The sequence below is a fragment of the Pleurodeles waltl genome, chromosome 2_1, assembly GCF_031143425.1.
Source record: "Pleurodeles waltl isolate 20211129_DDA chromosome 2_1, aPleWal1.hap1.20221129, whole genome shotgun sequence".
In the NCBI taxonomy this organism is placed as follows: Eukaryota; Metazoa; Chordata; class Amphibia; order Caudata; family Salamandridae; genus Pleurodeles; species Pleurodeles waltl.
Genome location: NC_090438.1, coordinates 622954047 through 622966556, shown reverse-complemented (window position 1 = coordinate 622966556; position 12510 = coordinate 622954047). Strand labels below are relative to the sequence as shown.

At 41.2% G+C, this 12510-nt stretch overlaps 1 protein-coding gene across 1 annotated transcript in view; it reads right to left on the bottom strand.

Annotated features, from left to right (window-relative positions):
* The window catches only part of SUGCT (succinyl-CoA:glutarate-CoA transferase), a 2876649-nt gene that overhangs the window by 514833 nt on the left and 2349306 nt on the right, over positions 1-12510 (bottom strand). Inside the window, exon 13 of the mRNA XM_069215909.1 lies at positions 5597-5660. Coding sequence (XP_069072010.1) covers positions 5597-5660 — 64 coding nt within the window. The remainder of the gene's footprint in view (positions 1-5596; positions 5661-12510) is intronic.

Sequence of the window (12510 nt, the reverse complement as noted above, 5' to 3'; positions counted from 1 at the left end):
ATGAAAAGTTGTAGGGTGTTGTTTTTTCTAGCACACAACAAAATCTATAAATTAACTGTGCAACTGTTTTAGAAGGTATTAGAATTAGGAAAGCACAAATGAAGCACATTTTTTGGTAATTCGGAAGTGTCAGTGAAAAAATATTTTAATACAATCAAAAAATCAATACACTAGGTGATGACATTTCAATACTTTGTCATTTGTGCTCTGTATACTTTTATCAGTTAAAATGGATGTCTGTACAAATGTAATGGTTATTTCAATTGATGATGAGTTGTCTGTCATGCTACCACACCATGCATACTCCACTCTATGCAACTGCCCTCTAAGACACACTACTCTACTCTACAACACAAAATTCCATGACACACTATGACACTGTGCTCTCCTCTCTGCTACACCACGTCACTGTACGCCACTTTCCTCTACGACACTCCACACCACTCTATGTCACTCAACTCTAAAATATTCTACTCCACTCTACACCACTCAACTGTACTCCACTCTATGCCACTTTACTCCACTCTATGACAGTCTAGGCCACTTGACTGTACTCCACTCTGTGCCACTTCACTCTATGTCACTCCACTCTACACTACTCTATGAAACTCTACACTATTCTAATCTAGGTCACTCTACTCCACTCTATGACACTCCACTCTGCTCCACTCTATGACACTCCACTCTACGACACTCCACTCTATGACATTATTCCACTCTACGGCACTCCACTCTATGATACACTACTCCACAGCACTCTATGCCACTCTAATCCACTCTATGCCCCTCCACTCTACGCTCCTCCACTCTATGCCCTCCATTCTATGCACCACCACTCTACGATAGTCTACACTCCACTCTACACCACAATACTCCACTCTAATCCACGACACTCTGCTGTAATCCACAACACTTCATTCTTACCCACGACACTCAACTCTAATCCATGACACTCCGCTTTAATCCAAGACACTCCATTCTAATTTACAACACTGTACTCTAATCCATACCACTTCACCCCACTCTATGACACTGCACTCTACACCACTCAGTACGCCACTCCACAAGCTAACTTCCTCTACACCATAAACTTTTAACCATGCTGAACAGCAACCATGCTGGTGTATAGCATGGATAAAACACATTGGCACTACCTATTGGCTTTGGCACTTGCTTGTTTAAATTTTATGCATGCAATACTGTTCTTGCCTTCATTCACCTCTTCTTTCCCTCTTTCAGCCATTTCCCTTTCTCAATTCTCTTACTCTGCTTGTGGATGGAGACTCCAAAATCTCCCTTTCTCCATTCACTGAAGTTTTCTCTACTCAGGTTATCCCAGTTGTTATTTTTCTTTCTCCCATTTTCATTTTTGAACTGCCTCCCTACTCTTTCTTGTGGCTGTGCTTGCCTTTTGTATTCTTCCCATAAACAGTCTACTTTCACCTACTCTATTCAGCTATGATCTTCTTATGTTGCCCATCTTTTACATCGTTGTGCCTCACCTTCTTCTCACTTCCCCTTTCCTTTCATTCATTGTGAACCACCTTTTCTATCTCCATGCAGTGCGCACTGGATGTAGGATGTGTTCTTAAGGGAAGCCCTGCTTCCATTACCCTCAGTGTCCATTTTAGCATTGAGGGTGCACCATTTTTCTTTTGTAGTTCACAGATTTTGAAAAGACATCTGTGAACTGCAGCTCCATATTTGAATTACTTAAACACATTTCCAGATGTGTCATTGCCCATACCGACTTCTGGATTATGGTCATCTTAACTGAAGTGCTTCTTGAAGTTGTCCAGTTCCTGCAAATATCTAAGGGCCACTCCTGACCTGGGTTCAGTTTACTGCAAACATTTGAAGGTGGTGGTCAGGGGCCACCATCTTTAAATGGGTTGTGGCTCTTCATATATCAGTAACAAGTATGTAGTGTGGTCCACAGAACACCTACTGCAATTTGAGCATCGTTCTCCAAAACGTTTTTTTGAATATTGAAATCCATATGTTGCACCTTAGGGAGCACCCTTACCTTGTGATCTTTAAGGTCCCTAATAAAACTCCATGGTTTACTTTCCTGATGCAATGCTCAATGACCCTGGCTTTGGCAAAATGGTGGACACATCAATATTTTTGGCAGCCATAGTCTGCCCAAAGAATGTAGAGTGGCTAAGTGTGTGTGCATGCTTGAACTGTGAAGGCATTTGCACGCTGTTTGGGGACCTAATGTAAAATTGTCATTGTCGCTGTTTTACTAAAATAACTTGGAAGAAACATCTTCATTGTTCACTGTACGAAGGAAGAACACAAGAAATAGGTAATTAGCTGGCAGTAGTGTAACATGAGGACTAGGCTGCAGCTGACTGTTGAAGAAACCCATACAATTATTTGCCTTCATATTAGCTCCTGTTCAACAATTCAGGGTCCCACTGGTGTTTGTATCTGATTTATGTAAGCATACGTCTAGTCCACATGACTGATGATGCACAGACAGTCCGATGATCCTTCAAGGAGTTTGTCCAGGTGCCGACGAGGAGTGCACAGGCATCAGTACCTTACATGAATGAGTGAGCTATAGCAACTTAGAAGAGGGGTCTATGCTGCTGAGGAGAACAGCTACAACAGCACATTAGCATGAGCAACATTTATGTGAGTCAGCAAGGAAAAGTGCAGGTGTGGAAGTCACGTTACGGACATGCTAAGTGGTGCACAGCGCCCCATGGGGTAATTATGAAAAGAGATGGCTCTGGTATTGACACACTGACATAAAAAAGGGGAGACTGTAGTATGGTGCACCTGTCACGGAGTCAGAACAACTTCTAAATGCACACACACACACACACACACTACAGAGGATTAACACACATTATCAAGCAAATGATTCAGAGTTCACATCAGCTGCACTAATTTACTGATAAGTTCAGCAGCAGCCATGCTACCCATTATGACCCAGCTCAGTCTAGGAGACTAATTTTAAGAAGCAATGCTCTAAATGTAATTTGAATGTCAGAACATGCTTGAAGTTCCACAAACAGTTTTGTGGGACCACAAGTTGACTCACTCTCGGAGTCATAAGAGAGAAATTTGTAATGGTAAAAAGGAGTAAAAGCTTGCTTAATAAATGCCAGATCCTTTTCCAAATTCAAAATGTATAGCTGGGATTTGTTAAATGACAACATCTGGGACATTTTGTTTTTAATTGAAACTTGGTTTATGCCAACATAGGCCCCGATATTACACTGGCTATCATAAAGGGTTATTCTATCTCTCATGTGGATTGGTCAGAAGGACAAAGCGGTGGCATTGCCATTATTTATCACTCAAAGTTTGGTGCACCACTACCAAGTTAGAGGGTTTTGAATTAACTGAGGGGATACTTTTCTCCTCCAAGATCTCAGACAATTTCTCCCTCTCAGGTGCCTTAGTCTATAGTCTTTCTAAAGTATCTTCTAAGTTCTTGGAAGCAGTCACTAATGTTATCACCCCTTTTTATCTACAATATTCTAATTTTGTAGAATTGGTGGACTTCTTTCTGCGCATGGAAGACCCCAATTGCAGATTGACAGAACAGGGTTAGGGAATCTATGACTAATCTCAATTTAGTACAACTAGGTAAGGGTGGCAGTCATAAATGTGGGCATACTCTTTACCTGATTTTCTCTGAGTAGCCTTTTTTTGTCACTGGCTGCCATCTTCAATTATCCTGGACTGACCATTTCTTAGTTCCCCTCTATGTGTCTCGTGCTGTCAAATTTCTAGGTCTTTACACTCTATGCCTGACTCAAGTTTGGCTGACATGTATACTCAAATCATGGTAAACCTGTCCATGGGAACTGATGAAGTATCAGCTCCTTTAACCTCATTACAAGGCTTTGATAAACTGGAACCATTAAAAACCTGTACCAGGAAGAGAACTGCACCCTCCGTAGCTTGGTTGTCATCGATCTTCAGGCAGAAAAATTAAGATGTAAACCGCTTGAAAGGAAATGGAGGTCAAATTACAACACTGAGGAAAAGCGGGCATATAATATTGCTCTTCAGCAGTTTTGTAAAAACATTAGGAAAGCCAAAATAGATTTTTTTGCCAAACAAATGGCTGCCTCCAAGCACACTCCAAGAACGTTTTTTTAAATCGTTCGAGCATTCTTGCAGCCGGAGGCTAACAAACAAGCTATTCAAACTTCTCTGCTGTTGGCTGAAGATTTATCTGCATTTTGTCATGATAAAGTGAAAAAAAAATCCGCTCTAAATCTATTAGGTCTGCTGACTGCCCTTATTTGAGGTCAAATGCTGACCCTTTGCAGAATAAGGAAGGCCTGCTGCTTGAGTCCTTTGAGAAGATTACTCTAGTTGAATCTGAATATATCACCCAAAAGTTAAATCAGGTTCCCCTTTTGACGCTTGTCCTCCCTACATTCTGTCTAAGGTAGTAGTTTCACTCAATCTGCAGATTAATGCACTTTTTAACCTTTTTGACCTAGCCTTGGAACTGGGCGAGGTGCCAACAATTTGGAAAAGGCACTTGTGGTGACTTTGTTAAAAAAAACAAATCCAACCTGAGTAACTACAGGCCCATTTTTCTCTTCACTGTTCTGGGGAAGATGCTGGAATCTCTGGTAAACTGTCAGATTACTACGCATGTTAAACAGAATAATATTCTTCATACTTATCAGTCTGCCTTCCATACGGCCTTCAGCACTGAGTCTGCCCTCCTGGAGGTCACAGAGTATATTAGATGTAACCTTGACTTGGGAAGAAAAGCAGTGGTCATTCTATTAGATCTGTCTGCTACATTCAACACAGTGTCCCACAAAATCCTTCTGCAGAGACTGGAGAAGGCAGAAATAGTAGGCAGAGCCACAGACTGGCTTTGATCTGACAGGCAGCAAGCATTCTGTTAACCACCTTTGACATCCCAGTTTAGAGCAATAAGTTGTGGTGTCCCGCAGTGCTCAGCATTAAGCCCAACTCTCGTTAACATCTACATGGCCCCACTAGCATCGATAGCTCAAATATGGGGTCTGAACATTGTTTCATAAGGAGATGACACACAGCTTATGCTGGCATTTTAACAACAATATCAATGTGGTAGGTGAATTCCAGGATTGTTTTACTGCTAATGCTGACTAGATGTTCACCAGCTGCCTACAAACTTAACTCTGACAAATCAGAAATTTGCAGACAGTGCGCATTCAGATGGTGCTGGTGTCCTACTGTATTGCTCACTGCTCCCTTAAGGGAGCTGAGACCAATGCCGTAGCACTGTTCCAACCAGTCAGCATTGCAGGGGCAGCATAATACAATGTTCCCACCGGACAGCCCAGCGGGAACATTGCATTGCATATTTCATCTCACCTTTTCTCAGCACTGTGTAGCATGCGTGCATCAGAATTGTTAGCAAGTAAAAAAAAAACACACAAAAACTTGTTATACTTTGTTCTTTGCAAACTTCCTGACCTGTGAGGAAGTGAATTTCTTCCCCACCTATAAATATATCACATTAATATAACACCAAGATGTAAAAATTGACAGATAATATTTAACATTTATATAGATTTTTTTAAATGAATCTTTTCAACTTAAGAGTATGCTAAAATCCAACCTGGAACTGCTATCTTTCCGGAAGTTGGGTGGTCCATTTCCAAAATGAGGCCATTGTGAACAACCTAGAAAGAAATAAAATAAATCCGTGTTAACAAGCATATTTGTGAGGCTATAATTTTCTATGCTGAAATATAGTCCTTGCCTTATTCAGAAAATAATACAATCTTGGTCTGGTAGGCAAGCATCTTTTCTGTTTTCATTTGGTATAATATCCTCAGTCCAAGGTATGCGAGGTACTCGAGTGAAAAACAAGAGGGAGACTGTAAGTCAATGCAGTGGATGACTTGCAGAACATGTTGAGAAGATTTGATGACTGGTATCGGGTGTTGTGTATCCTACATCACCAGAGTGCTCAGTGGTATATGTGTTTGAAATTGAAATATTAAGTAATTACAAAAAAATCTGTTTCAAGAAAATTATATGAATATGTTTTCTTATTTGAGTGTATCAACCAAAATATAAATTTAATCCCTCCCTTTTCCAGAAATGAACAATGCACAATCTTTAATATTTAATTTAAACAGCAGTTGCAGAAAATACAATATTACTTTTGAGCCGTTATCCTGTGTGGTCCCAGGTCACACCCATTGCACAGTCCTCAGCAGGTGGCTACAAAACCTCACTCAAAAGTCTTGAAGTTATCGCCCCATGCCTACATATGGTAGGTACCAAAGTAGCAAATGTTGAACTGGCTTGGCAAAATATCGAATACAGTATCTTACAAGACTAGTACACACTAACAATATTATACCTCTGTACCAGAGGGCTGAGGTACATGTAATAAGGTGTTACAACAAAATTTGCAAATAAACACTGTCCATAGCTGGACTGTTCCCATGAGGAACAGGGTCAAGACTGATTTGCATATGACTGGGTCCAAACTGGGGTGGCATGGTGAGCAAAAGAACGACGGATTAAACACAGACCTGTCACTGGGGGTGAGTGTTTCAAAAGTTTGAACACTCTGTCCATCAACCTTTTGTGTCCAGCAACATAAAAGAAAGGAACCGGCTTTTGAGGTTTGATGTGCAAAAACACAGAGCTAAGCATTTTAATTACTTTCGTACTAATTTTATTGTCTACCTTTAAAAAAGAAACACACAAACATGCAAAAACGTATATATGGTACACTCCAAACAAGAAGACGTATATCTAATTGCTAGAACTCTCTACTAAAATATCATTACCTGAGTAAAATTATAGTGACCATTGACAGAAAAGAAGCAAATACCAAAGAATTTTCCTACCGTGAAAATATTATGAGGCTCGATGGGCTATTATTTTATTGATTTTAATCATTTTCAGCTTCTCATTTATCTACAGTAAAGTCACTTCATTCTGCCAGGAAATGTAAGGTTTAGTGTCGGGGAGATGAGATTCTGATGCAATGTCCTTTGTGTGTTAGGTATAAAAAGAATGCCACCAAAGGTCACTTTCAGCGTAGCTGCTTGGCCAAATATTAACAATACAACAGCAAAGAGAGGAGAGGCTCACCGGTATCTTCTTGCAAAGCCTCATGCGGCCTTTCAAAACCAGTTTCTGTACAAAAAGCCAATAGAAAGCTTCAATATGGATAAAAATATAATTCTACAATGTTCTTCTTTTAATCCCAGGGCATCTTCAAGACTTTGGTAATTGAGTTATGAACCGCCTTGTCTTGTATCCTCCAAAAGATGCAACATCCTATGTACAGAAAGTGACACATTCACACAATCTAGAAATGTTGCCACTTTTTAAACGTGTGTTTTTCTTTTGCTTTTGCTTTTCTACTCAGGACACTACTGCCAGAATATGAGCCACAGAATGCACAATATGTTATTGTGATGAAGAAACATATTTGCATTCATGTCTTTGAGGTGATTTGTATTCCAGTTTTCTCTTTTTCACTAATTTTACACATAACAATTAATTATTAATATAATTATCTGCTTCCACATTGTTTCTACACAAATTTCAGCAAAAAAAGACAACAGTACAGAACTGGGAACTGAACACTAGAAAAGAGGTGACCTCTATCTTGCATCTAAACTTACCATCTGTGTCTTTTACTTTTAATTGCTTCACTATATACTTACTCTGCTGTTAGTTATAAGAGGTTACAATTCAAGCCAAGGACCAAATGGATAACAGAAACCATCGCACAGAATGTGAACAAACTAAACGAGGAGGCAACATGCATTTCTTAATCTGTTGCTAAAAAAAGTTCATTTCTGAACGCTTAAAGATGTCCATTTAGGAGGACTACAAAACAAGGGTCCTGATTTAAATGAAAATTCATCCAGGAGGAGTATCGGCCATCAGAATTTCCTCCACCATATAGACTGTACAGCATAGGAAATTCCGACAGCGGACTGTTACCCTGATTTTGCACTTTATTCACTAATCAGAAGATATTTCCTCTTGCCAAATTCGAAATCAGATCCGAAGTTAAATACTTACTGTTTGATGAAGAAGTATAGCACGTTCTAAAAAGGGAAACCTTTGTTTCAGTACATGATAACTAGATAATTTCAGCTGATATACGGTAGCTTAGAATACAAATTTCATAAAGTGGTATACAGTTACGATTATATGCTGTTTTTCACATGGGCATGACAAAGCCCGTAGCTGCTCTGTCTATTTATGCATTCTAGCGTATCCAGTTGGGGTGCAAGCTAGTGTGCTGCTTCTAGGGCAGGGCTGACTGCAATGACACATACTTAAAAATACTCAGCCAATATTTGAAAGCTGTGCTTTAATTTGCACTCTTTGGACAAATATGTCTACTAATTTTCTTTTGGTGTGGTGGAAATTTCACTTTCTGTCAGAAATCCAGTTGAAAGGGCCAGATACCCACTACGCTCACTCGCATGGGCAATGTGGGCCTGATTTTAGCATTTGTACCCCGGCTGTTTTTGTTTCCAAGCGTGGCCGTGGCTACAGATGGTGTTACGTAGACTTTAAGCAGGGGAATCTCCCACTATACTGCTAGACCTAACCTGACAGCCTCAGGGTGGTCATCCCCCAAATTTTTGCCTGCCTCCCTCCATTTTTATGATGCTGTTTTTGCTGGTTTTAGGACTCTGCACAATTTACCACTGCTGTCTAGTGCATAATCTCTCTTACCTAAACATGGTAACATTGGTTTACCTGTAAGTCTCTAGTAAAGTGCATTACATGTGCCCAGGGCCTGTAAATTAAATGCTACTAGTGGGTCTGCAGTACTGATTGTGCCACCACATAAGTAGCCCTTTAACCATGTCACAGGCCTGCCATTGCATTCACTGACACTTTGCACTTAAAACTACCTGCAAAGCCTTAAACTCCCCTTTTTCTACATATGTCACCCCTAAGGTAGGCCCCAGGTAACCCTACTTTACTGTAGGTAAAAGGCAGGACATGTATTTATGTGTTTTACCTGTCCTGGTAGTGAAAAAATCATAAATTTGTTTTCCATTACTGTTAGGCCTGCTCCTCCCACACAGTAGCATTAGAATTGCCCTCATACACTCTTAAGTGGTAGATCCTGATCTAGAAGGAGTAGCCATGTGTTTTTTGGCATTGCCAGAATAGTAATAGAAAATCCTGCTTACTGGTGAAGTTAGATTGAATACTGCCATTTTAGAAATGCCACTTTTAGAAAGTAGGCATTTCTCTGCACGTACTGTCATCTGTGCCTTACAGCCTGTCTCCAATCCACATCCTGTCTGTGCTGGTTGACAGCTTCCCTTGAGCATTCCACCCAGACAACTACAAACACAGGTCACTCAGTCACATCTGCATTCATCTGCATACTGAATGGGTCTTCCTGGGCAGGAAGGGTGGAGGGGCTCACATTTACATTTCAAAGGCCAGTAGCCTGCCCTCACACAAAGGACTGATAACCCCCTCACACGGTACCTGGCAGATAGGACTGGGCTTAAAGGGGAACTTGTGCACTTTAAAACTACTCTTTGAAGTTTCCCCCACTTCAAAGGTATTTTCGGGTACATAGGATTGGTCTCTGACCCCACCAAATCAGACACTTCTGGACCTACACCTGCACCCTGTCAGAGGAACTGCCTGGCTGCCCAAATGACTCATCTGGACTGCTTTGCTGAGAAACACTGCTCCCATGCTTGTCGCCCTGCTGCCTTGCTGGCCTCTGACTCTGCTGGATGGACTCTGCAGTGCTCTCCACTGGCTTGGATTCAGCTTGCCTCCTGTTTCTGAAGTCTCAGGACCAACAAAGACTTCACCTCTTCAAGAAAATCCTTGTGCATCGAAAATTGATGCAACACCTGCAGAAATCGATGCAAAGCCTGCATCACGGCTGAGACATCGTTGCACTGCCGAACAGAACGACGCAGCACCGACTTCCTGACTGGAAGTTCGACGCATTGCCTGCCTTGCGACAGAAAATTCGACGCATCACCTGCTCTTTCTACCAGAGTGTCAAGGATGTTCAACTTATTGTCCCTAGGCTTCAAAATATCCCCGCATCGCAGTGAGGAACCAAGACTGCATGCTTGAGAAACAATGCAACCCCCTGCAGCATGGAAAGAAACAACACATCATCTGTGTCATGCCAGAAAATCTGACACAACACCTTATTTTTCCATGCATCTCTTCCTCTGCGTTCCCCGTACATTATTATTTTGGTGCATCCCAGGTACTGTGTGTTACAAAGAAACAACTATTGATTTCTAAGATTTGGATCTCTCATAAACATTTTAAAAGTGATATTTCAACTTGTGCTTATTGGATCTTTGTAGTTTTTACCTTATTTTATTCAGATAAACATTATCTATTTTGCTAAACCTGTGTGGTGTATTTTTGTGGTGTTTTCACTGTGTTACTATATGATTTATGGCACAAATACTTTACACGTTGCCTTCAAAGTTAAGCCTAACTGCACTGTGCCAAACTACCAGAGGGTGGGCACAGGATAATTTGGATTGTGTTGTGACTTACCCTGACTAGGATTGTGGTCCCTACTTGGAAAGGGTGTATACCTCTGCCAACTAGAGACCCCATTTCTAACATATATGAACTGATGTTTTAGACTCAGCAAATGCAGTGTTCTGACTTAGGACCTAGAGTGCAGTGGTGTCAGGGCCCCACTGCTCTTCATTAATGGGTAGCTTTTATTTCCAAACCTTGGTCATCAAGGCCATTTGCCTTCTTTGAATTTGGGCCCCTGCAACCATTTCTACACTGCTGGTTTTAGCAAAAGGCACGATTGCATGTTCTAGTTTCTGAGATGTCAAGCCACTCTTCTGCATCAAACACTCCACTAGCAACTCTAGCATGTGGCACCTGAACCCACAACAAATTCAAACAGCAGGTCTGTTCCACAGTATCACAACCTTGGTCGACTGTGTTCAGCAGGCTGCTTTTAGGAAACCGCCTCATATTATGACAACAGGTTTGTTATGCTGAACCTACATAATTAGGGTGTGAGATTAGTGAGCGCTGCACACTGTTATTTCAATGATATCTACCAATTATAAACTATTTTTGAAGTAGTGATGCAACAACAACAAACATGTGCTTCCAGCACCCCAAGATGTTTGTTAAGAGCTCTTGTACCATACAATTAGTAGTTATGTTAGCACCTGTTGACTTAGCTCATACTTTCCTTTTGTGTTTCTGTGAGGGTAAAAATTGTGGATCTTGCTCAAAAGGTTCTTTTTAGTTATAAAGGATCCTCATTTGATCTTTGTTTAGCAAAAACAGCTGCAAAACTGGAAGTATGCCACAAGGGTTATCCCAGTTAAATTCTAAAACCATACCTGGAAACCTATAAACTATTTAAATTATTTAAAAACATGGTTATTTCAATTATTTAAAAAAAAACTGGGGGAGTAACGGTTGGTATGTCAGTTCAAATTTAATTGCTTTTTTCTTCCATTATTTCTAGACACAGAAAGGAAAACTATAATGATTAAAAGTATTTACATGAATGTAAAATTGCCACCTAAATGTTCATGTTTAAGTGGTCACTGGGTGGTGTAGCTGACCACAGGTGCACAAAGTGTACCACAATAGGAACTGTAACAGAGCTTCACAAGTCACTGCTAGCACTTCACAATGCACAGACACAGGTCTGCTAGAGAAGCACTGGCCCGTCTCTTCCTGCCAATCAAGGTGGGAAAGCACTGAAAGTCTTCCTGTATGATCCTTTGTTGGCAGCATTTCAGACATGAGGAGACGAAAGGGAAATAATCTGAAGGGATTAAAGATAGAGGACCTTCCAAACAGTCCCACCAGCGGGCGAGTGAGAGATAAAGTCACCCCAGGGTGAAAGAATAGGGTTCATGTAGTATGCTACCCCACCATTGAGGTGCCTCACCAGGAAATGTCAAAGTAAGAACTGGGAAGTGCAAAACGACATTTTTTACTCTCTGGTAGTTATCCTCTCTGGGTAGTGTCCACGGTTTCCTAAAGGAGAATGCTGGGAAGATGCAGAGCTTCTTCTGATGCTGAGCAGAACCATTTTGAGCAAGAGAGCTACGTTGAATACACGTAAAGGCGTCTGCAAGGTCTACTGCAAGGCCAAGCAGACTGCCACAGGACAGTCACCCTTGCCTTACTCACAAGCAAGCTGGACTACGGCAACGCTCTCTATGCTGGCACCACAACAAGAAACATCAAAAAGCTACAGCTCATCCAGAACACTGCCGCCAGACTTCTCCTTAACTCCCACACCAAGAACATATATTCCAACACCTGAGGACCCTCCACTGGCTCCCAATAGAAAAACTAATCATCTTGAAGCTACTCACCCACACATACAATGCATACACAATGTTGGACCAGCCTACCTGAACCACCGTATCTCCTTCCTCACCCCCTGCAAGTTCTCTCCGCTCCACTCAACTGGCTCTGGCCACTATCCCTTGCATTCGAAAAACTACTGTCGGAGGACGATCCTTCACCTACATTGCAGCA